The 24,563-nt window shown below is 34.5% G+C and overlaps 2 protein-coding genes across 2 annotated transcripts in view; both read right to left on the bottom strand.

Moving 5' to 3' along the window:
- On the bottom strand, positions 1-4,510 carry LOC138331126 (uncharacterized protein DDB_G0283697-like). The gene is made up of 4 exons (XM_069278591.1): positions 4,378-4,510; positions 3,637-4,104; positions 2,695-3,249; positions 1-2,416 (listed from the first exon to the last, which is right to left on the bottom strand). The coding sequence occupies exons 1-4, from the start codon at positions 4,386-4,388 to the stop codon at positions 2,329-2,331; spliced, it is 1,122 nt and encodes a 373-aa protein (XP_069134692.1). The 5' UTR covers positions 4,389-4,510; the 3' UTR covers positions 1-2,328.
- The window catches only part of LOC138331119 (von Willebrand factor D and EGF domain-containing protein-like), a 22,078-nt gene continuing 1,980 nt past the window's right edge, over positions 4,466-24,563 (bottom strand). The window contains exons 2-19 of the mRNA XM_069278583.1: positions 23,966-24,164; positions 23,037-23,204; positions 20,234-20,254; positions 19,357-19,643; positions 18,800-18,886; positions 18,221-18,607; positions 17,627-17,718; positions 17,165-17,228; positions 16,407-16,592; positions 15,433-15,668; positions 14,504-14,756; positions 14,228-14,365; positions 13,196-13,367; positions 12,158-12,345; positions 11,332-11,577; positions 10,719-10,839; positions 5,268-5,406; positions 4,466-4,602 (exon numbers count right to left, since the gene is read on the bottom strand). Coding sequence (XP_069134684.1) covers positions 5,303-5,406; positions 10,719-10,839; positions 11,332-11,577; positions 12,158-12,345; positions 13,196-13,367; positions 14,228-14,365; positions 14,504-14,756; positions 15,433-15,668; positions 16,407-16,592; positions 17,165-17,228; positions 17,627-17,718; positions 18,221-18,607; positions 18,800-18,886; positions 19,357-19,643; positions 20,234-20,254; positions 23,037-23,204; positions 23,966-23,972 — 2,757 coding nt within the window. The 5' untranslated portion in view covers positions 23,973-24,164 and the 3' untranslated portion in view covers positions 4,466-4,602; positions 5,268-5,302. The remainder of the gene's footprint in view (positions 4,603-5,267; positions 5,407-10,718; positions 10,840-11,331; positions 11,578-12,157; positions 12,346-13,195; positions 13,368-14,227; positions 14,366-14,503; positions 14,757-15,432; positions 15,669-16,406; positions 16,593-17,164; positions 17,229-17,626; positions 17,719-18,220; positions 18,608-18,799; positions 18,887-19,356; positions 19,644-20,233; positions 20,255-23,036; positions 23,205-23,965; positions 24,165-24,563) is intronic.

The raw sequence follows: 24,563 nt of genomic DNA on the forward strand, positions 1-24,563 counted from the left end.
ATGAGACGAGTTAACACAATAATCATTTAATCCACTCTAATTCGTTCATGTTATAACAAAACAATCGTTATCAAAATATGCAAACACAGAACCATTCTTATAAAATATTACACATACAAATTATAACAAATAGGATATATTATCACACTCTATCAATTGTATTGTATTTGTTAGTATAACTATAATCATCAGTAACAAATAGCCTCATTTTTTGAACGATCAGAGCAAGGGGACGCCATTGCTCTAGAATACAATTCAGTATACTTTGAAAGGTGTGGTAGATTAGGTCTTTACAAAGAGACAGAAAAACCTAAATTTAGACAAAGCAATTTAGTTTAAAATTCTAGTTCTAACAGAACTTTCTCTGGAATTCTGATATACCGCCTAAAGGTGTCCGAACTCCAGCGCCCCAGCAATCTCACTTTCAGATAAGCCCCTGATTGCTGCTTCAGTGGCAGCTCCTATTCTAAGTGAATGTGTCTTTTACCGATTGCTATCAAGGCCTAAGAAAAGCAAGGTGTTTTAAAACTGATGCAAACTGGTACCTAGTCAAAGGAGAAAGATCAAAATGACAGAAGAGGGGGCCAGGGCTCCTATGCTTTACTGTTATGTACTGTTCAAGGCGTTTAACTGGACAGAATGTTCCTTCTAAACGAGGAATACATACGGTACACCCTTTACCTTTACCTTCTTAATCAGCCTATAGACATTTGATAACCTGAGCGATGCATTTAATGGGTCAATATGACACCTTATCGACCCCGGAAAATCATGACTGATATATAATGAGTAGAAATCACAAATATTAAAGAATACAGAATAATGAAAAAATAAATTATGTATTTCGATAAAACATTTATAAAATACAAAATGTAGGTGTATAATTCGTATACATGTATGTATATACAATGCGATCCAAGAATTCAAGTAATCTAATCGATAATTTCAACAGTAATCATGTCAGCATATCGAATCGACTATGTCTTAATTCTTCTTTGAAACATCATTTTAGGGAACGTGGATGTGGCGAGGTGGTAAAAGGTGTTTTTTTACGTAATTAGTCAAAGTTTCATTTTTATGTAAAATAGGAAATTTGTATATTCATTTGTTGTTATTTAACTTATCATATTACTTATATAAATCTCTTTCCAGCTATATTTTGACTATTCTTTGCTGCTGTAAAGATTACATTGTTTCAATTTCAATGGCGTGAAAGTGTGAACATGTGAAATATACTTACAAAGAATTTAAATGTAATATGTGTGTATTTTGTTTTGAATGTCTAAATGTATGGTACATATTCGTATGCATAAATTGATTCTTCAATAAAATTATATCTTTGAAAAAAAAAAAAAAAAAAAAAAAAACGGAGGTATATTTTTCTAGGCGATTGGGTGCCGTAGATCGTGAGTTCGAGACCCGGATAGGGCACGAGTCAATAAAATTACATTCTTTTTTAAAATTGTCTTTCTTTGATCTATGATTGAACATTATATATTTATATATAACACAACACATTAAGGACACACGCATTGGGTTATACAAGCAATAATTTGTTTTAATTTTGTAAATTCGGGACAGTTTTTTAAGAAGAGAACTGATCTACTTCATGTACAACAAGAATATGTTGTTCTTCAATGCTATGCTCATCAATTGAAATTTCAAATGCAGACTGTGCAGCTTACTGTTAAATTAACACTGCTACCATGTATATTTTGGGGTACATAAACTACATAAAAAATATGTATATTAAAAGAATGACTTATTTATATACATTTGATATCTAATTTATTTATAATGAGTATATATTACTTTTATAATTCAATATATATGTTTATCTAAAATATTTTTCTCTACAGAACAGAAGTGTCTAAGGCATGAAAATGTAGAATAATCCCTTCCTGTGTAAGCTTTTAAAGGTAGTAGATCTGTCGCCCTTGCTAAAAATGTTAAAATAATTGATCGCATTAGAGCTATACTGACAGAAAAATACTAAGTACAATACCCAAATGGGAAAAAGTAGTGATAAAAGACTGAAAAAGTTTCAAGATAACACAATATCAAACATAATATTCCAGTCTCATGTATTGAAAGAAGGTCCTTTCAAAAGTTTTCTTTTGGTGCTGATCTATTGCTGTCTATGATGGTAATATCAACTTAACAAGAACCGCATATCTGTTCTGTATGCAAATTGTCGGAAGTAACAGAGGTAACTGATTGTGTTTCGATGTCATCGTCAGCGTGCTTATCTATCCTAGGATTATCAAGATTGAGGTCAGTGTGGCTCGGTTTTTTATGACTGTATCATTTCTTGTTTCCATTTTGGTATCATTTCTCCAAAGCTCCCTCTCTGTGCTCAGTAACGACATGAACTCCTTCATCTGAGCAACAATTTAACATTTCTTTACCTTTTTTGCTGAAAAGACGAAAATGATAAGTGTAAAGATAAATACGAATTGGTTGATGTATACAGTGTAAATATATCAAAGCATTTAAGCTTCCTTTTGTTTTGTTATCCTTGTGAGCGTGGCAACATTCATTATGTACTTTCCATGCATAACAACATAATTAGAATATAAAGTGGACTCAAAATAATTTAATATATAATGCTGAACTAGAGGCCAAAGTTAGCAAAGCTTAATTTATTAGTTTGATTTTCAGGTAACTTTCATCGATCACATCCTCCTTACCTACCCGATATCATCCATGCGTTCAATGTCCCTTTTCTTTGATTTCTTCTTTCGTCTCCTCGTATATTGTTCCTCAGTCATAACTACGCTGGCCGACTCTAGTTCTTCGTCCTGATGCTCTCTCTTCTTTTTCTTCCTGGATTTTCTCTTATTCTTTGGCATATCTGGTTCTGTTATGGATTCCGACATATTTGGTTCACTCACTATGCCATCTTCTTTTGTGGATATATTGGTTAATGCAACTGTGGTTTCTGGTGGATTGGTTATATGTTTTTCATCATTTAAGTCTTGTTCATTGCTAGGGATAGTGGACATTCGTGGACTTGGTTTCGAAGTCACTATTTCAGCTGCGCTGCTTTTCGGCATTTCTTTGTTAAACCCTTCTTCATGGTTCTGTTCAGTGGATGGCCTTACGAGAATAAGATTACTGTCTATTCTTCCGTCATAAGTTTCTGTCTTCAATTCTGTTCTATTCCATGATGTTCCGTCGGTCGATGGGGAAGCAAATGTAACTTCATCACATTTATCGCCGGTTATGTTGGTTTCACTCAGGTCATGGCTGCAAAATAATCAAAGGAGTAAATCAGGAATTTGTCTAAAGATTAATGCAATCGGTAGATCTACATCTAAGTCGATTGATCTATAAGTCATGATATTTGTTTTGACTTTTAATATTTTGTGGGCGGTTAGACTTTGAAAATAAATTTCATGTGAAGTGTTTCAACTATCATTTATGTTACTCTAGATCGTAAGATTAAATTGTTATGGAAATGTCATTTTCATGACAACATCCAATAACATTCACCATAAGTACAATTAAATTTATAAAAAAATGTTCATAATAAAGGCACACGACATGGCATATACAGGTAAATAGGTATTTGAATCATGTATCATATACCCTTTTGTTTAACTCTGTATATAGATTGTATCAATCCGACTTTACCTAATTTCCTTTCTCTGTCTTTTGCTTTTCTTCCTCGATTTTCTCTTCTCTCGTCTGTCATTATCATCTTCGGTAATAATCGCTAGATCTCCGATGGAACATTCTGGTTCAATCTTTCTTCGTTCTCTTTTCCTTTTCTTTTTCTTTTTCTTTCCACTCCCTTTATCAGCTGAAATATTCGACTGCTGTTCCGATTCACCTTCCTCGATATCTTCTGTGATGGGTAGATTGTTAGTACCAGTATCAGTTGTCGATTGATTTTCGTTAGATATCCCAAACATGAAACCTGCGTCAGGGTTCGGAGTATCCAGCGTTATATCGTCATCCATGTTTTTTCTGTCTTCTTTAATTCCTGCCTCAATTTGAATCCGTCTTTCCTCTACATGTGAATACGAACTGGTAATGGATGTCTGCTTGTCATCTTTATCGCAGAAATCATCGACCGATATCGTTCTTTTAAAGTGATCGCTGGAACATAAAAAAAAGTTTGTTGAAAGAGCAATATCCAACGTGGAAGACTCTAAAATAATCAAGATATATATATTCCTTCATCACAAATGAGTTTGAGCAATTTATCATATATTGTATGCACTTTAAAAGCAGATACTCAAACTCTAATAAGTTCTGTTTCATCAATGATGTTAAGAATTCAATATGTGACGACATGTTTAGAAAACGTGAATATTTATAAGAATCAGAAACAAAATTTACCATATAACATGCACGATTGCAACTACTTACATTTTTCCCATATGTTGGTCATTTTCGACATTCGCAACACACTTCACAGATTCGTTTGTGATTTGAATGGAATTATGTGTATCAATATCAAGTGAATCCTGTTTTAAAACAGTATTTCGAAGTTCCGGAATTCTCGTCCACTCGGTCCATTTAGGTCGCAATACTTTAATCTTTTCTTCTTTGTCGACAGCATCATTGATAGGAATATCCTGTACCTCTTGCTTGCTAATATAACATGAAAATATGGGAATCAAATGTATAATTGGATATGCTATTACCTTTTGCAACGAAATCACATTCCAAGAAGTAATTTATGAACGTCCGTAACGATTGGACGTTTATGAATTCCTCCCAAGGGTTGTGATTAAGATGTCACACACACACTCATGAAGAAAATGATTTTTACGCAGAATTGATGCATTGCATAACAATATTTCTAGCCGGGACATCTAGTCCAAAAGATCATTGCACTGGCTTGTGTTTAACACAGGAATTTATCACTGCTAATACTGGTGAAAACTTAGTGACAAAAAGGAAAATAAAATCACTTTTTTCATTAAACGCATACAATTGTATCTTAATATAATCCTTATTATAAAGTTAATTAAAAAATCTACAATAGATAAAAAAGGGATGAAAAAATAGCGAGAGGTATAAAAAATCACATCTGTTAATGATTGGTAAAATGCAAATATAATGTACTTATATTTGCATTTTAATTTAATTTAATTATAAGTATGTATCGAATATACAATATGATCTATCACATTTATTTTTTAATTGCTACCTTTTACGAATCATGTGCCGAATTAATTAATTTTATTTAATGTACACATTGTACTTACAATGATTAAATAATTATGAATATAATTACTAAATAATTTATTCACCTTTTATATTTCTTTTTACAAAAGCACCACAGGACTTAGACAAGGAGACATACAGAGAGCGATCCAGTGACTGCTGATATAACAATGATGATGACGTCAGAGGTAGTGTCTTCTGTTTCTTTATCGCTAACAACGCAATCTGTAAATACATAACATAAATGAAACTATATGTATATGTTTAACATTAGAAATACACAAAAAGATATATCTTTAATTTAATTTTGTATTTATCTAACGAGAATTACAAACAGCCCGTAGGCTACTTGATGCTCTCCTCAAAATATATCAAACAAACAATATGTACATTTACACAGAAGACATACAAATGTCGAACATACTCACACTCACACATACATACTTAGAGAGAGAGAGAGAGAGAGGAGGGGGGGGGGACTGAGACAGAGAGAGAGAGAAAGGTGGGGGAAGGGGTCAGAATCTGTTTGAATTACTATATATTCAAATACATGGTCAAATAATGCTTTGATCTCAATTTCGTTCAGAGTTTCTAAGCCACATACAATTATTTTGACAAGAACATTTGGCATGAGCTCCATAATGAGGTTGGAATTGATATTTGGAGCGAATATATGACAAACAGCAAGCATATTATAACGGATTCTGTTATATTTTGGGCAATGTAAAAAGAAATGAATTTCATCTTCGGAGGAGTTCGCGCAAAGGTCACATAATTTGTTATTGGTTACGTTTTAAGAGTGTCTATGTTTGTTTGAAGCATTTAATCCCATTCTTATTCTAATGTGATTGGTTTCACCTTTCCCGTGTCCATATGTATATAAATAGATTTTTGTGGAGTGGACAGATTTGACAGTGCTAGAGAGAAACACGTTAGTGAAGAGCTATTTCTTATGTGTTAGGTAGATTGTTCCAGTCGCGTATGGATTTTAGAAAGAAGGATTGATAATAAAAAACAGGATAATAATAACAGAATAGGGAGAATAGTATTATAATTTCTAAAAATGTAGTTTTGTGTTCTTTGAGTCTGAATTGGACAGATAGTTTTCAAGATGGACACAGATCATGCTTAATTTTAAATAACATTTTTAGTGTGCAATTTTTTCTTCTATCTCTTTTTCCCATCCCAATTCACCCAACACTTTAGTATAATTGGTTACCTTATGACCAACTATGTATATTATTGGTTTGGTTTGATTAGTTAACGTCCTATCAACAGTCAAGGTCATGTAAGGATGTGCCAGGTTTGTTGGTGGAGGCAAGCCGGAGTACCTGGAGAAAAACCACCGAGCAGCTGTCAGTACCTGACAACTACCCCACATGGGATTCGAACTAGCGACCCAGAGATAGAGGGCATGTATGTGCATATTAAAGCCGCCCTACGCTGAACACTTTCAATAAGGTCAGAATCTTGCTGACTATAATTATAAAAATAATAAAATAAAATAAAATATTGCCATATTTCATAACCGATCTTACCATAGGTTTATTAAGTGTTTCTAGGCATGAACGTGGGTTATATAAGTTAATGCTTGCAAGATGTTTAATATTCTGTTGGCTTTGGCTCCAATTTCTGAAATGTGAGAATGCCAGCTAAGGTTACCAGATAGAAATATGCCCATATGTTTATGGTTAATTACATGTTTAATCGGAATGTTATCAAGCAGAAGTTTCGGTTTATTAATATTTTTTTAAAGCAAATAACAAATTCAGTTTGTGTGCATTGAATGTGACAAGTCATCGCTTTGTCAATTGAGACAGAGTAATTAAATCGTCGTTAAGTGTATTTACTTATTCGTTGCTATCTATTGTTGATGAGAGAGATGCCTCGTTAGCGAAGAAGTTAACGTCAGATGAAATACCTACATTGGTATCAATTACTTAAACTAAGAATAAGAACGGTCCAAGGATCTGGCCCTGGGGGACACCAGAGTGAATACATTTATGACCAGAATATTGACCATTTAAGACTACATACTGTTTTATATTACAAAGATAACATTTAAGCAAATAAAGCAAACTTCCTCTATTACCTATGTTTTCTAATTTATGAAGTAAACCTTCGTGCCACACTTTGTCAAAAGCTTTTGAGACATATAGAAATACTAATAATACTATAATAAAAACCTTTGTATACTATTTTTCAAGACATTGATATTGGTCGATAGTTTTTAAAAATATTTTTGCTATCTTTTTTATGAATAGGACAAACTTGAGCTGTTTACCACAAAATGGGCAAATACCTGATCTGAGAGAATTATTAAAGGTATATGCTTAAATATGACATAATGATTGACAGCAATTTCTAAAAATGAAATTTCCTATGCCATCTGGCCCTGTTCCCTTTTTAGGGTTTAGCGACTTAAGTAGTGTTATATACCTCTTCTAGAGTGTTTTGTACGGTTCTAATTACAAGTAACCTTAAACCTGAACTTATCGAAGTCTTTACCAGTATTTTTTAAATAATTTGAAAAATCTATCTCTAGTCCTAAAGGCTCGACGTACTTCTTTTGTTAACCACGATTTGTCGCGAGGACAAATATTAACTACTATATATTATAAATGTTTTGCATGTATCTAAGATAAACTTGTTTACATTTTCAATGATATCATCTAAAAGATCAAAAACACCAAAGAATATATCGACATGAGCGGTGTTAAATGCATTGTTCAAACCATCGATATCAGCAGTTTTGTAGTCCCATTTGGTTCTCTGATATAAATAAGGCTTTGGGACATAATATTTCAGTTTACAGGAAATAGAACTGTGATCAAGATTACAAAGTGGTGGTTTTATATCAACTTTTGCCACCAAGTGGACTTTATCAACAAGAACGAGGTCAATTATATGTGATGATTTCGCGGTAAAATGGGTAGCTTAATTAATTAATTGTGACAATTATTTTGGATCGCAATATCAAAAAGACGACGTCGGAGTTCACTAGTCACGTGCTGGTCATCCCAGGAAAAACATCTATCATTAAAATCACCAGTAATTATGATATTCATGCTATGTGAGTATTTAAAAAAATGGTTTTGTAACGTACATTTATACTAACGCTTGTTATAAAAGAATGACAGCTGCAAATGCCAAATGTGTATCTGTATTGCTCGAGACAGATCATTATAAAGTGGAGAGTAAAATGGTAAGAACAAAAGGAAGTAGGGGAAAAGTTCGAGATCGAGTGAAAGATCGGAAGAAATAGGGAAAAGATAAGGAGGCGTATATGAGGAAGGACAGTACATAAGGAACATGTTTACCACTTACAATGCAGTTTGAAATACAATTTGACACCACAACAAACAGTGGAAAATGTAGATTTAGATACAGAGATTGGGAATTATTTAAATCCCCAAAATTACTTTACAATTGACATTTAGCTATGACACTGACACTTGCATCCATACACAGCACATGAACACAAGTGCATCAATATATTTACATGGCTATTAATATTTCAACAGTGCTTAGTATAAGTGTTGCCAAACATATAAGTACATTCATCTCATTCATCTCATACATAATTCAAGATGCGTAAAACTAAGTTTCAATAATTACTTTTTATATGACTATATGACCATTTGACAACTAATATCAATGCCTTTTTTCAGTTTACATGATTATTGTCATGTCTTACAGGGTTTTTTTCCACAATGATCGTGTCAGTTTCAGTATAAACAAAGATTACAATGAGAGTTGAAATAAAATATGTAGAAAGTGGAATGCTGTCACTTAGCACTCGTCAAGAGCTTGAAAACTTGATGAATAGAGGGATGAAATGTTGAGCGATTCATAGTTGAGATGCTCACTTGTAAGTTATTCCAATAAGTTTACCTATAAGTATGTTGTTGATAGTCTATAAATAAGATGAACTACAGTTATTATTTTGATGTCAGTAAACCATGATATCGTTTAAGAAGTACACAGGGTATATCTATGTATTCAGTGTCCCTGTTGCTATAACTCGTTTTATTATTTTACAACCCATAAAATCATCGTGATGAGTATCTACTCTATAGGAGGGTATTAATGTCAGTATCAAGGCGAATGACATGAATGTTGCCACGAATATCGCGCACTAAAATTTTAGCGTTCCATGCCCAGGCGTCAGATAAGTCCTCATGAGATTGGGCTTCGCGCAAGAGACCTGATTCTTGATGGTGAAGTCTTCGTGAATAGAGATTCGGGTCGACTTTGGTTTTGACCTTGCTTTCATAAAAGCAATTTTATCATTTCTTTTCAAGAGTCTCAATATCATTGGTCGTTGATTATGAGATTTTACAACCTATGCCATAGTACGCTTCTTTCCACGTCGGTGAGCAACCTCTATATCGATACCGCGTAGATCCAGAGAGTTTTCTAGGATGTTGGATACTTTCGTTACACAGTTTTCACCTTCGTTTTCAGGAATGCCAAACATTTTAACATTGTTTTTACTGGTGTATTGCACGATGTCATTTAATTCAGACTCCAAAAGATGCGCGTAAATGTTTTCAAATTCCTCGTGTATAAAGTTAGAGTTGACATTGCTGCAGGAATGAATATGATTTTGCAGCTCGGCGATCAGGGTTTCTTTTTCTTTGTTTTCAAGTTACAAACTGTTCAACTGTTTCGTTTTATTTCTGTTTTCATTTTCAAGGATAACTATCCGGGCCTCTAGATTGTCAAACTTTGAATGAAAAGATTCAAGTAATTCTGTCTTAATACCATTCACTGCAGTCTATACTGCAACCGATACAGCTTTCTCGATAATGGCTTTGAAGTCCGTAGACAATATCTTTGATTTTTTACCTTCAGGGCATTCCAATGTAAACGATCCACTAAGATCACAAATGGTTCGTTTTATACCACCTGTACCTAACGGGGTGGATGTAAACTGTTCTTTACTTGGAGATGTGACATTCGACTCATTCATCCTTATACACAGCAAGGTGTAAAAGCTGTTTAATAAGATGTGCACACCGGTAAGAAGTACGAGGGTAAACAAAGTCGAGCAGTGTAACACGTAAACACAGTTACCGATCGCGCGATTAGGCACGCGAGTACAGGTGATACACACGCGCAGTGTATGTGGACAAAGGACAGGTAGCCGAGCTAGTCAATGGAGATTATATGTATAGACACACGAGTGAACAGTACATTGATTATAAGTATTTTCGAATATACATCAGTTTCATCTGGAGTTGGCACTTACTGCTTCGTGTAGACGATGACTGGGATGTTATCAGTTACAAAACTGATGCATTTTTTTGTGGTCACATGTTCCCTATGACTGTCAAATATCACTACTTTACATGACCGCTAATGAGCGCGTGTTCATGTACGTAGTGACTCAGTGATATATCTTAATGACAGATGTTGGTTTTCCAGAAATCAAGGACCCAGCAAGATAAAACAGTTCATAAGCCAACATATTGAAATTCTTTTTTTTTCTATGCAATAAAAGACAGTTTAGTGTCTAATAGATCAATCCTTACCTTCGATAGTAGAATTAGACCACATGTGAAGGTTCTCTCTGGGTCTACATTCTAAACATAAAGCGTCCTCCTTGTAGGATCCTTCTGGATGGCATGTCCCGTTAATGAAACAAAATCCGTCCTATACGTAGAAAATGAAAACAATAATAATCTTTGGTGTAAAAAAATATTAAAATATATGTATACCGATAATCTACAGGATATCAGAATTTCTTTACCAGCACAGATAAAGACAATTAGATATACATGTACGGGAACGTTATAGGGGTACATGGCTTTCGAAATGGCTAAACAAAAAAGAGAGACAACCCTAGATAAGGAAATAAGAAAAACTATAAGTACTTTACATTCTACATATGAGTTACTTTAGATATTTATCGACAGAATATGGATTCCTGTTCTACTAACAGAGGGGACATAACTCTTAACAATAATGTAGTTTTGCGTCAGCTTGGTTAAGTAAGTCAAACTGTGGCAATGTAAATAAGAACACCAAGAATAAAGATAAAAAAAGATAAAAAAAATATATTATTTAAGTATTAGTAAGAGATAACTACTTATACAGTCACATGTATAATGTACGTATATTATATACGTATACCGATATACAAACCTTGATGTAAAATGTGATTTTTCCAGAATTATTAACGTAATCCTGGCAAACTGTATCAATCACGACGAAACTGATTGCCTCGCTAAATTCAAATCCTTCCATAGCAACAGACACGTTGTACTCGATCCCAAGTCGATCGGATGGAGTGTCTATTACAGGTAGTTCGCATATAATGGCAAACAACGTATTGGGGTCCGCTGTTACATTTGACACGTCTAGTGTGTGACTTATCTCCCCGACTAACACCTGGAAAAATAATAAATACATTGTAAGTGACTTTATAACAATGAATAGTAAAATAGAAATTGCATTACCCATATTTCTATCTGCAATATAGGCTGTGGAAAATGAACATACCACGTGTTATATTCATCATTTGTTTCAGGGTATATTTTTGCATTTTGACGTTACGTTTGCAGTTTTGCTTTGCTTTATGTAAAGTTTACAAAATAAAAATAAATAAATCACGTGCGATTTTATTGTATCATTCTAGCGGATAAATCTACTCATAAGGCAGTGTTCTCAGCTGCCAAACTTTAACAAGTACATCTAAGGGTTTAGAATTTTACCTCCTGGCACATACGTGTAGTTGCAAGCTGACTAGAGTTGAGATTATATCTTTTCACTTTTTATTTTAATTGTAACGTTTCATGTGACCATAAGTTGAGTGTCATATATGCATGTCGGGGAAAGGATGTGAACATTACAGGTTGTGTTCAGTATCAAACAATTTGAAACGGAAAAAGCTGATAGTCGTCAGTATATGTAAGAAAAGGTTGTATTATTTCTATCTAAATGAATGTTAGTGCTACTTTATTGTACTCACAGCTTGACCGCTGAATTGACAAGTAATGTTGATATCAGAAGGAAATTCCAGTCCCTCTACCACTACATAACTACAGCTGTCATCAATATCACAGACCCCGCCATTCTCGAGGCCAAAAATCTCTAGAGGTTTGCTGAGATCAAACGAACAGTCTTCTGAGGCAAAACCCTCCTGGCACATACATTTACCTGTATTTATCAATTATGATTAGAAAACAGAAATATGTTTTATACTTTAATTAATTTATGATTTATATGAAAGGTAATTACTTTGGACCATGATAAGTTATACATGTTTATCATGAGCGCACGCCCCTGGGAGGAAGGCTCTAGGTTCTGTCCCCTGGCCGAGACACACCAAAGTCTATAAAAGTGGTAGTTTCTGCTCCTGCTTAGCGCTCAGTAAACAGGGAGTGGGACGACTGGTTCGCCCGTTGTCAGTATTATGTAACCGGGTGGGGTGTGTTGCTTGGTGTCTTCGGCGGCATGCTTCAGTGATATAACACTATAAAAAGGGCAACAGTTCCACTATACAAGAAGACACTACATGAATATACCACAGTCTCCCAAAACATGCATCTCGCACAAAAAACACGCAACACACCGCATACATGGGAGGCCGTCCTTACATGGTAATAGCTGTTAATAGGACGTTAATTAATCAAACAAAAAACAATCACTAGTCGTCAAATACTGTCTTTGTATATGGCAGACTTATTTCCTTTGAAGATATATATTGATTGTGACGTCATTTGCTTGCGATCGTATTTTTCAGAACACTAAAATATCAAAAACAGAGTATGTTGATGTGCGTAATGTGTTTTTTTTTCTGTACCGATTTATATATATTTATTGCGTTTTTCAATTACTAATAAAGCATGCAGACTCAACTCGTCTGAAATTTATATAAAGATAAATATTGAAAAATGACTTCAGGAATGATACGCCGAACAGTAGCAAACAAATTAAACAGTATGACAATGCACTTTTCACCATAAATGTGATTAATATTTTTCACATGTTAAGAGAATTCCCTTACCGTTCGAACAAAATCCTTGTTCTGAGCAGTTTAGAGGGCAGGTATTATTCCTTATTATGTTACTTATATCTGGGTTCTCCTCTTGTAGAGTTGTATTCTTTTCCAACGTCTCTACACACAAGCTTTCACTTCTGTCTATTGCATACTTGGTCCAATTTCCGTCTCCGGTAAGCTATTGAAAATAAAACCTTAAATTTGTCTACCGATATAATAAAACTGGGATGTGGATGTGGCGTAGTAATGGAAGGCGCAGGTAGTTTAGCTAGGCGATTGGGTTCCGTAGATCGTGAGTTTGAGGCACGGATAGGGCACGAGTCAATAAATTGTCATGCTTTGTTAAATTGGTTTCTTTGAGACTACTGTGACAGTATAAAGAGAATAGACGTAAAGGACAGTAGTAATATTTAACAAAAATACAACATACATATTCTTTAAAAAGTGCATTTTTAAATGTGATCAAATGATATAAATAACTCCTAATAACAACACATTTCTTTTTGTCTGAACAACATTATCATGAAAACACCCGAGAAGTTCCGAGAAGGATACTCGATAATTGTTTCCCAGACACATGACGATGTTAAGCCAATCACCGGTACTCTTATATCGACGAGGAATAATTATAATACAAAAATACATTAACGGAGACTGGTTTAATGCGCTCATAGATTCCCAGTGTAATATACATAAAATGTCAAGGGTATTTGTTTTTCGTTTAATAAAGCAGGAGTAAATCCAGAATTGTAACGGTTTTGTATACTGATTTTGTGTCATAAATCTAAATAGAACTATTAACACATCATATAATGAAGCCGGCGTATCTGGATTATCATCTTTTTTGGTAGTTTTTGCGCATTCTGATGCTACGAATTATAACCTGAGTTCAAGAAAAATACTTTTGCGTTTCCTGTCCCCTTTCACTATCGTAATAAAACGTGATTCAACATAACGCTGCTTCCAAAATACAATTACTTATTTATGAACAACGATAAATATCCATCCATTATAGGTAAAAATGATGCAGTTCCTTACCATGAGATCCGCAGCACAATTATTTATTTCCTCACTGGATGAGTTAACTCCAATCTGAGAACAGGCTTCGTTTGTAACTGTATTCAGGGCTTCCGTACATAGCTTGATAGCTTCTGATTCATTAAATACTGCTGCCTGCTAATGAAAAATTATTTATCATTAAAAAATCATTGGACCATTTTACTAGTCTAAAGCCTATATGCTTTCTGTACAATCTAAGTGTCGATAGCATCGCGGATAAAAGTTCATTCTTCGAAACATTCATCTTCTACTTACTCGTTTAACGATATCATGATGTTCATAACTGTTGGAATGTTCGGCATGTCGCTTTTTCCTTATCGGCATTTGCTTGATATTTGTACATTTCACTTGATTCCTCGGATTAGAACATATGGCGTACTGTCTTGAGAAACATTGTGGTGTGGCATGGACATCGTTAGTACAGGAACATGTCTCGTGTGACCGAGGGTAGGAAGGTAAAGAATCTGTATTGATGTCAGTGTTCAGTAGAACTTCAGTGGGGTTTAGCCTGTAAAAGTTATTTTCTCATGATGCATTTTATAGCTCCGCGGCTTTAACAAAAATTGTCAATGGATAATTTTAAAAAGAAGAAGGGCAAATTAAGACATAATACGACAATACAATGTCAAACACCTGTAACGATATGCTAAAAGAAATGTAATCGATCTATCAGAAGCAGTCTACAACCAAATGCTGAGTAAATATTTGAAGTACTTATTGCTATTCTTACACATTAAACTTTTTTATTTCTCTTGCTTAATTGTAATGCAATCTTTCAATTTGAAACCAAAAATGCATCGGGATTCGGCTTAATTAAAACAATATGAAACTGACTCCAAAATGCTTGGTTACCATACTTAGGGGAACTGGTACGTACATGTAGGTGTACTTAGAAATTCCCTTACAAAACAAAAAAATAAAGCATTTCGATAGGATGAAATACGGGTAATTTGTTAACGAACTCAGAATCAATGTAATATATTAAAGATATTGTACAATAGATAAGTTCAGGTCATATATGTTTTACTAAAATAATTTTGGGAAATTAGGTATAAATAGAAAGGCACTTGGAAATGCAAGATATCTGTGCATTAACAAAATTTTCAACTCCAAGTTTTGTGAAGGTTTGCCGCTTGAAAATGAGAGCTTACATTGCAGCGACAGTGCAATTAATATATACTTGCCTATACGACTGTGTGAAAGTATTCGGATAGTAGGCCCATCGGCCTGACACTGGTTCCTTGCAAGGCAAGCTGCCACCTTTACTGACACAATCGTTCGCTATGTTTCCATCAAGGTCCCCGCAGAGACCGGATATTCTCTCCCTGTATTCATGGAGTGTGGGTGCTATGTAGATGTCTAAGAGGTCATAACCCATTCGCATTTTCACGTTGATAATAGAACCAGTCGGTAAATATATCTGAAATATGAATTTAACAGAATTTACTACTATTCATCATTTAACATATTTTGTGAAAAAATCCCGCGGACATATTAATATTTACAATAGTTATGATTCAACATAATCATATACATATTACAATAAATTTTAAACGTTAAGATAAGAACTGTATGTGACGCTCTGATAACATTGTAATATAAAAAAAGATCAATCATTGAATCTGCCTTCGTACTAATTTGAAAAAAAAACAGTATTAAATATTAAATTTGATATGAAATATTTCACATAAGGATACCTTTAGATTTAATTTAGTTCATTTGGTATTTTTCATGGGTAATCTAATGTGATTTCCAGAGGTGAAAACCAGGGTTCACTTCTTGACCCAAAACTAATTAATGATCTATTTTCTAAAATGATTCGGTCTTTACAAATATAGCCATATCAATATCTGGAAATACTAAACGCAGTTGTGGATAAAAAACCCTGATGTAGACCTCTGGCGTATACAATTATTTTTTCATAGTATTTTTTCTTTTTCTTGTGACCATTCGAATTCTTCAAAGGTATCGTGTATGTTATTTGTCATAGTACTACTGTAACAAAAGGCAAACCAGTTGTGTCAATGAAGCATGTCCTTTGAAAAGCCTGATATAGAGCTTACGCCAAGAAGAGGTATGTCCTTTCCTATATCCTTTCCATGTAATTTTCGATCCATTAATATATTATTATATTATTTACAATCGCTTTTGTACTTACTTTATAATTCGCGTTAGATGTTTTGACCACTGTCAGAACACCATCGATGCATGATTTATACCTAATCCCACGATGCCCATTACACAGGTAAATTTCAAACACATCTTTCCCAGCAGCCACTACAAGTCCACATGCGCAATATGGGGTTCGACTGTTGCCATAACACGACGTGATTTCCACTTGTACCTGTAAAACATATAAAAGGTCAACTACTGTTCTTCGAGGTATTTAAAAGTTACCATTACAATAATTGGTAATAAACTTCTCAATAACTTGTAAGTAATAAAATGAATGTGCATAAGAGAATGGTCAGTTATATGTTGTACATTTTATCAGGTAACTAACCTATTTAGCCATATCATACGGCCATGTCATGTATATCACTATTGGGATGTCACAGGTGATCATGACGTCATGATCAAAATATGACATCATGTAGTTGTCTCGGTAGACGGAAACTAAACACCCGAGCCTAATTTAGCCATTCTCATATAGAAACGAAATGGAAAATTTCGTCGGTATTTATATAAACAATAGTTATATGATAGATATAATCTTACAATTGCCTAAAGGTTCGTGGCATATCAAATTATTAAACTCATTTAATGAATTTACTTTTACTCAGCCACTTATGTATAATCCGGTATTTATAGAGCGGGTTTCGCGATTAAAATTACAATTCCGTTATTATCCATTAATGTTAACATTTAACATTTATCATTAATCGAAAAGTTAACAAATGGAAGAAATGAACATACTTGTACTGGAATGCTTTCATGTTTGAAGAGCAGAAACTTCCCTGGGTATTGCAATTCATAAGGCCTGTGAAAGAAAAAATAATACAATTATCACTAAATTGTAACTACAATAACATACAGCGAACCACAATGAAATTGAAAATATGTATTGTAAGGAAGTAAGTGAAACGGCCAGACCGAAGCTTGACCCCGGGACCTCTGAACATTAGGCCGATGCTCCAACCGATAATCGACCCAGTTTAACCCCGCTTCAGACGTTTTCACGGGCATTTTAGCCTTCTAATCAATGTTTAAAAAATAAACATATATAATATAGCATATAAAGGGAAAATAAATTAAATTGCTTTAAAAGAAGATTGTAAACACATCTAAAATTTTGATATACGGTGCCAATCATGCATATTACCTTTTTATGAGACTGTTCATATCGCAAAATCGATTGGCTGAACAAAGCATACTTACATGCCATCAAAGGACATCATATGTGGATCACAAACCACATAACAGTATTTACCCTGCCAAACATGATCATCTGTTCCTCTATTCACGTTTACCTGGTATCAATAAAATAGGTTTATACGATAATGACATATAATAATGTACAAATCAAATAAAGCATGACAATTTAGACCAGTCATTTTTATTGGCGTGTTATTCTCTTTTTAGTTCCAAATTCAAGTTTTATTCGTAATTCATTGGATATTACATAACCGTCCTCATACAGAAGATGATGATTCATTCAAAACACATCCTTATAGCATTTCCATTATATTATGGTAATGAACATTTGATCAGCCATTACCACATAATATTCAGATGTTCAATATCATTACCATATTCCCGACGTATTTACCACAAGCCTTCAACCTCTGATTCGCGAGTTCGAATCTCTTGTGGAGCACACATCAGGTATTGACCGCTGGTCTGTGGTTTTTTCTCCGGGTACTCTTTTTTCCAGCAACAAACCTGTTACGACCCTAAATTATCCTGGCTGTTTATAGACCGTAAAGCTAAGCAAACAAAACATAACCATATTAAAAATTGAAAACTACTTACCTGGGCATAATCTGATTTTACATTTTCCCAGAACTGATGATTGGAGCTAGATGTTTCCAAATGGAAGAAGAACTGCCGCTTGGACAAATCATATAAACCTCTCATGCTTTCCACAGAAACTAACTCGAATGAGTAAGTCTGTGGATCCCATATATCACTGCTAGTAGCGGTTGCCAATCCCTGTATTTCTATAGCACACCGCCCACGGTGATGAATCGTGTTGCTGTAGCAGACATTCTCTGTCGTTATTACTACATGGAGCTGAAGTTTACAGTCGCCGGTATTCACAACCCATGGTGAACTAAGGGCACATCCAAAAGGAACAGTCTGTTTGAAGTACACGGTACTGCTTTGGCCACGTTCAACAGAAATTGACTGATTCAGTAACTACAAAATACAAACATAAATATACTGTACACTGATTCGTTCGCCAGAGTGTAAAAATAGTAAATATATATGAATTACCAGCAATACCAAAGAAAGCATTGAATATTTTGCTTCAAAATGTGTCTTTATCTAAGTGTTGATATATAAACATTTTTGTAAAATACATTGTGTCTGACAAAACGATATCTGTACCTTTATCCCTGCATAAAATCCCTCGCTGGTTACAAGAGACCCTGTCTGTCCGCTTCTAGATGACCTAACTCCAACACTACATGAAATCTTTGGAAGAAAACATATAACAACCCTAAAACATTAAAATGATGGTAACCATAGAAACAAGTATTTAGATACTTATGGTCCGAAAATATTAACAAACATAACTATTGCCATAGATATTATATATGTATATATACTAGGACAGTAATATGAAAATGCCATTTCAAGGGTAGATGTTGCAAACTCCTCCGGCCATTCAGTCCCTCAAGGCTTACGTTCAACGGGCGTTCGCCATAAGATTCACAATATATCCATATATCTCAAAGTCTCTTTTTGCGCTACTATTATCGGTAACAGAATACAATCATATGCAACGACATGTAATTAAGTATTTCGATAAATGTAATACTTCGGTGGAATGACGAGTTAAATGAGATTTGGAGCATGTAAACCCAGTATGTGCTAAACTGAAAAAAATGCGAATATAGGTAAAAGTAGTGATTTTAAAGGGAAATATATAAATGTATAGTTACCGTTATTCCGGCTTTGAAACCAAACTTTGAGACAAGGGTACCTTCCGTCACGAAAGCGTCCTCGGTGTCGTAAACCACCAGATCGATTCCGAGGTTCACAAAGTTGCCGTCCACGTGAAAGTAAATTACGTAGAAATGGGCATTGTTTTCATCCCTTTCAAAATCGCAATGGAAACGAATGTAAGGTTTTGTGTCGGAATCAAAAGCACTGTTAGACATGATGTCATCATTCCGATGGATGTCAAATTTGACTTTGACCCTGGTTGGTCGGTAGGATGGAGGTGGATCTGACATAGTGTAGAAAAGCATCGTTTATATGCTTTATTAACATAATATTTTATATAGAGAAATATATAAGAAGAACATAACAAGAATATCGTATATTTGTTGTTCATTAAGTTATTTGTAGGAAACTTTTTTTTCAATATTTCAAATACCTTTTTAAGCTAAGGCAGTTAAACACAAAATCCTTTTTAAGACGTGTAAACAATTAGCTGTAAACAAAAACCTTTTAAGCTAAGGCAGTTAAACACAAAATCCTTTTAAGACCTGATTAGTGTTAAAGACATATTAATATTGTATGCTGAAACTTACCTGTTTAAAATTAAACATTTTAATGCATTTTTAAAAAAAGATAACTAAATTAAAAGGAAGTTAGTGTGCAATTTGTAATGACTAATAGAGTCATTCATATCAGAATATTCAATACCAGGTTAAAAAAGAAAAAAAACCTCTGTTTCAGGGGTTGCCTTTCTACAATGTTGAAAAGTTAAATTAAAAGTTGTTATTGTTAATATCATCTAAATCGTTTTTATAGGAGTCAAAACATAAAAGGTATGATCTACAAAGCGGTTAATTAATGACACAGAAAACTTACCAGTTGAATCTGATGGAATATCTGTGAAGGAATTGAAAAAAATCGTTTTAATACCTATCATTAAAAAAAAAAAAACATAAAGATATACTTTATAAAAAAATATCAAACATAATTTGGTAATGAAGAATGGAGTAAGTATAATGTATACATCGTAACTGTATAATAGATAATAGACTGGAGGGTGCCCCCACACGCACAATCACGCGCGCGCACTCGGAAATAATATTTGAATACGGATGTCCTTCTTTTCAAAGACGTTTTGGAAACCATTAAAGGAATATTAACGGAAGCACGGGGTTTAGCTTAGGTTACAATTTGATAGGATAATAGTGTGATGATTTATTGATAGAGTTTCCCTTGGATCACGTTTGGTTAATGTTGGTGATACTACATATACTGCATTTTGATTAAATGAGTTAAATTATAGTGATGTATTAATTTGCCAGAAGCTCCAGAATAAGGGGCTGCCTGCAAAGGCTACATATGTGTACCCTGACTATCGGTACGTTGTCTCTGTTGCTGGAAGCTCCTGAGTAGTTTTCTTCAAAGGCAGTCTGGTGGCGTACACGTTGTATTGTGGTGTCAGTACCAGTGTGTAAACGGCCCTGGGAACGACAGAAGCTCCTATATAAGGAGTGGCTACTCTGGTACGCCCTGACCGGAAACATTCTGGTAGTGGTGGTTGAATTCCGAAGAGGTCTATATAACCGGACACTGGGGATAGCGCCAGCGTTAGTCACAGGGGTGGCAGAGGTCTTGTATAATTACCTCGGAGCAGGACACTGTCCGTCAGACTGATACTGGCAAGAGCGTCAGGAGTTTGTCACTTCAGTGACAAGTTAAAGGTTTACCTCGGAGCGGGACACTGTCGTGCCAGGAGTTAGTTACCATAGTGGCAGAGGCAGTATAGTGCCTCGGAGCAGGATACTGGCAGTCGTGCCAGGGGGTTGTCCCCGGAGTATAACAGGGACAGAGGGTAGTGACATACCATGGAGAAAGACACTGTCATATCGGCGACAGTGATTATTAATAGAGATTCGGAAAAGTGATGGTGCCGTACAGGATATAGAGTACAGTTTGTTTGCTAGTTGTGAAGCCAGGGTTAGTGGACACGACACTTAGGCAGTGTTGGGCATACCGTAGGACGCGGTATACGTCGTAGGTACGGGTGGCAAGGCAGGTGATAGGGACAAAGGCACTCTCCAGGCCTATGTAGTGTTTCCCACAGCCCCGATTAGCACGGCGCCGCGCCATGCCCTTTTTTACTACCTGACCACTTCCTGACCCCATGACCAACACCCCAGTGGCCCTAATTAGCAGCCTTGGGCTATTTCCACCTTGGCTTGTGGTGTCACTTTCACGTCTGTGTATTAGGCCTGACAGTTACGTAAGCTGAAGTCAAGCAGCCGATCGGCAGCCTAGAAAACAAGCGGCTGGCCTTTCATTAATCTTTACGACTACAGCTAGTGAGCACTACAACAAAAACAAATACTGCTTACAACTGTAAATGATTTACTCATGTTTTTAATGTTTAATAGGCATATCTATACTGATGACTGTCACAAGCTTTGCAATCGTAATGGCCGCCATTTTGGGTATATTGTAATAGTCGATCCGGATTCAGGATTTACTAATATTCATGTTTTTACAAATGAAAATGGTATATTTTTTTTAGAATTTCGTGTGTGAATTTATTTTCAGACAAAATGAATTAATAATAATAAAATAATTAACAGCAAATTAATTAAAACAAATCAAATTAAAAAGAATTTTACTTTTTTCTCTCTCAGATAAATTACATTTTGAATACTACTTTAACAATGATCTGTATCATCTTAATTTAGTGCTTGTAAATTTAAGAACATTATTTCAATTATTATCCAATATTTTGAAACATGGTAAACATATTCAATTAAATTATACAGTATTTTTAATATTTCAATAAAGATATATTAAAATAAAGGTAATAGGATTGCAATAAAGGCATTATTCCCAATCTTTTAATTAATATAAATGAAATTTAGATCTTTCTTGTGAATCAATTATAGTCATGATCATATGATCGATAGATTCCAATTTCCAAAATCATTTTTTTACCCAGAATAATTAAATAAATGTCCTGATATTACTTAGAAACTCAGACAGATTAAAGCATTTAAGTGATATTTAGTTGAACCAGAATTAAATAAACAACAAGACAGTTTTAAAAGATTTTCCCTTGTATTGGAAGTTGTCGATATAACCTTTGTGCCCCTCTGATGGTTATTTATCGCGGTCAAGGTGCCCTTTTCAAAACCTAGCACCATGCCTTTTTTTTCCCTGTGGGAAACACTACTATGTACATACATATATCAAGTTGTGTAAATAACTTGTAAATATTGTTCAACTTCTCGACTAGGTAGTCGAGGGATCGCAATCGCCACTAGATCATGTAGCTCCGTCTAAATTGAGAGGTTGCATGTTACAATTGGATGCTAATGGGGAATATTTTGCTTCGCAAAGCCAAATCCTGCGTACATATATCGGATGATTCGGTCCTGATTGTATATATTGTTCTATTGTGATCATTTTGATACCTCATTTGGCCGATTCGATTGAACTATGTCAATGTTATGGCGGCAATCTTGATGACGTCATAACAGTAAGTTTATTGCAACCTATACAATGTTAACATTTTGATTTGCGAAAAGTAGGTCATAAGGGTTCAGAAAAAATATTGTTTCAAAGGTTTGGGGCGATGCATATATTGACACTCCTAGCCAATGGTATATTAAGCTGTAGTGGCAAACTATTCCATACTTACCAAAACAATAAGCACTACTTGTTGGAGGTGAAGATAGATCGTACATGATGTGTGTGGTACAGTTTGTGACGTATATTGACATCTTATCTGCACACGTTTCACCTGTTGCACGATTGGTAACGCAGAGTGGTAAAACATGCTGCTTTCCATCAGCGTCTGGGATTGTTCCTATAAAAATTGACATGTCACCTTAAAGGGACAATCCACTCAGGCTAATTCTTTTACATAACCAAGAAGCAAAATATGGCATAAACGTATTGTTCTACATTTTTATGAAACATATAATATAAAATATATTTTAATTAATATCGTTGAAATATCAAATCGTTGATCAATACGATTAAGCAGGTACAATATGGACGCTGTACCCATACCTGAGCCAAATTCACGCACGTTAAACAAATAAACTACATAACCACTGAGAAGGTGATAAAATGATTTTAGGCAAGACAATTCACCTAATAAGGTAAAACACACTACTGTCAGAGCGATTTGAGCAGTTCTAGACAAAAGTTACATTGCTCTACGAGCAAGGGACAGGGTTCGGCATACAAGAAGTTCGACCACAATGTGTAATGGCGGACAGCGAGCGAGTTTGAACATCTACACACATGTCACAACCATTTGCTTTTCAGGCATATCACAGTAAAACCGACTGATCTAATTTCCATTAGAACTGGTTTTTTTCGATATATGTACACATTTTTATGTTCTCTTAGACTGAATCGTCCCTTTAAGAATCACTATAAACAAGACTAGACAAAGACTGGAATATATTATCACAACACTGGTAAGGCGCTATAAATATATAAGGATACGCAATTGTTTGTACAACTTTTAATGTAATAATTCAATAGAACACAAAATGAGAACAACGAAATCCCAGATAAGTGTGTTCATTATATTTTGAATATGTTTAACAACTTTACCATTCATCCAAATTTGCGATTCAGCGCCACATCTGGGTGAGTTTAGCTCAGGACTTCGTGAAAGGAGCTGATACTGTCCCCCAGAGTACCCAGCCCTCTGTGAAATTGATATTCGTGGCGATAGGATCTGTGTTTGTTGGACGGTGACTTTCCACGTTTGGAATAAGTCTTGGCGATGAGTATGAACAAGGGTCGCTCTCTAAAATACGAAAAAAACGATTTCATGAATCATAAAAAAGTATTTGATATATAATTAATATGTTTCGTTTTACTTTTCTCTTACCTTTCTATTATTATTATTTTCTATATTCAACTATTTATTAGTTCACATTGATTAAGACTTAGTTTCTGACATATTAATACATGTATATACACTATCCATGTCACCAAGTCCGATGTCTGTCGTTCGCCCACATCTGTTTTTTAATCAATTTTCATATTGAATAAAACAAGACACAACGACACATTAACTTACATATGTGTAAATATATATCTAGGTATAAATATTTATATTTAGAGAAAAAAATGATAGACATATCGCTATGCTAAAATAGTAAAGTTGAAATCAAACCAGTAATCCTATATAATATTCAAATAA

Source organism: Argopecten irradians, chromosome 9 (genome assembly GCF_041381155.1).
Source record: "Argopecten irradians isolate NY chromosome 9, Ai_NY, whole genome shotgun sequence".
Taxonomy (NCBI): domain Eukaryota; kingdom Metazoa; phylum Mollusca; class Bivalvia; order Pectinida; family Pectinidae; genus Argopecten; species Argopecten irradians.

Bases quoted from the DNA above. Each gene is read 5' to 3' on its own strand.
- LOC138331126 (XM_069278591.1), bottom strand. The intron at 3,250-3,636 runs GTAAAGTCGGAT...ATTATTTTGCAG, and splicing joins AGACAGAGAAAGGAAATTAG to CCATGACCTGAGTGAAACCA. The intron at 2,417-2,694 runs GTAGGTAAGGAG...TCGTCTTTTCAG, and splicing joins GAACGCATGGATGATATCGG to CAAAAAAGGTAAAGAAATGT.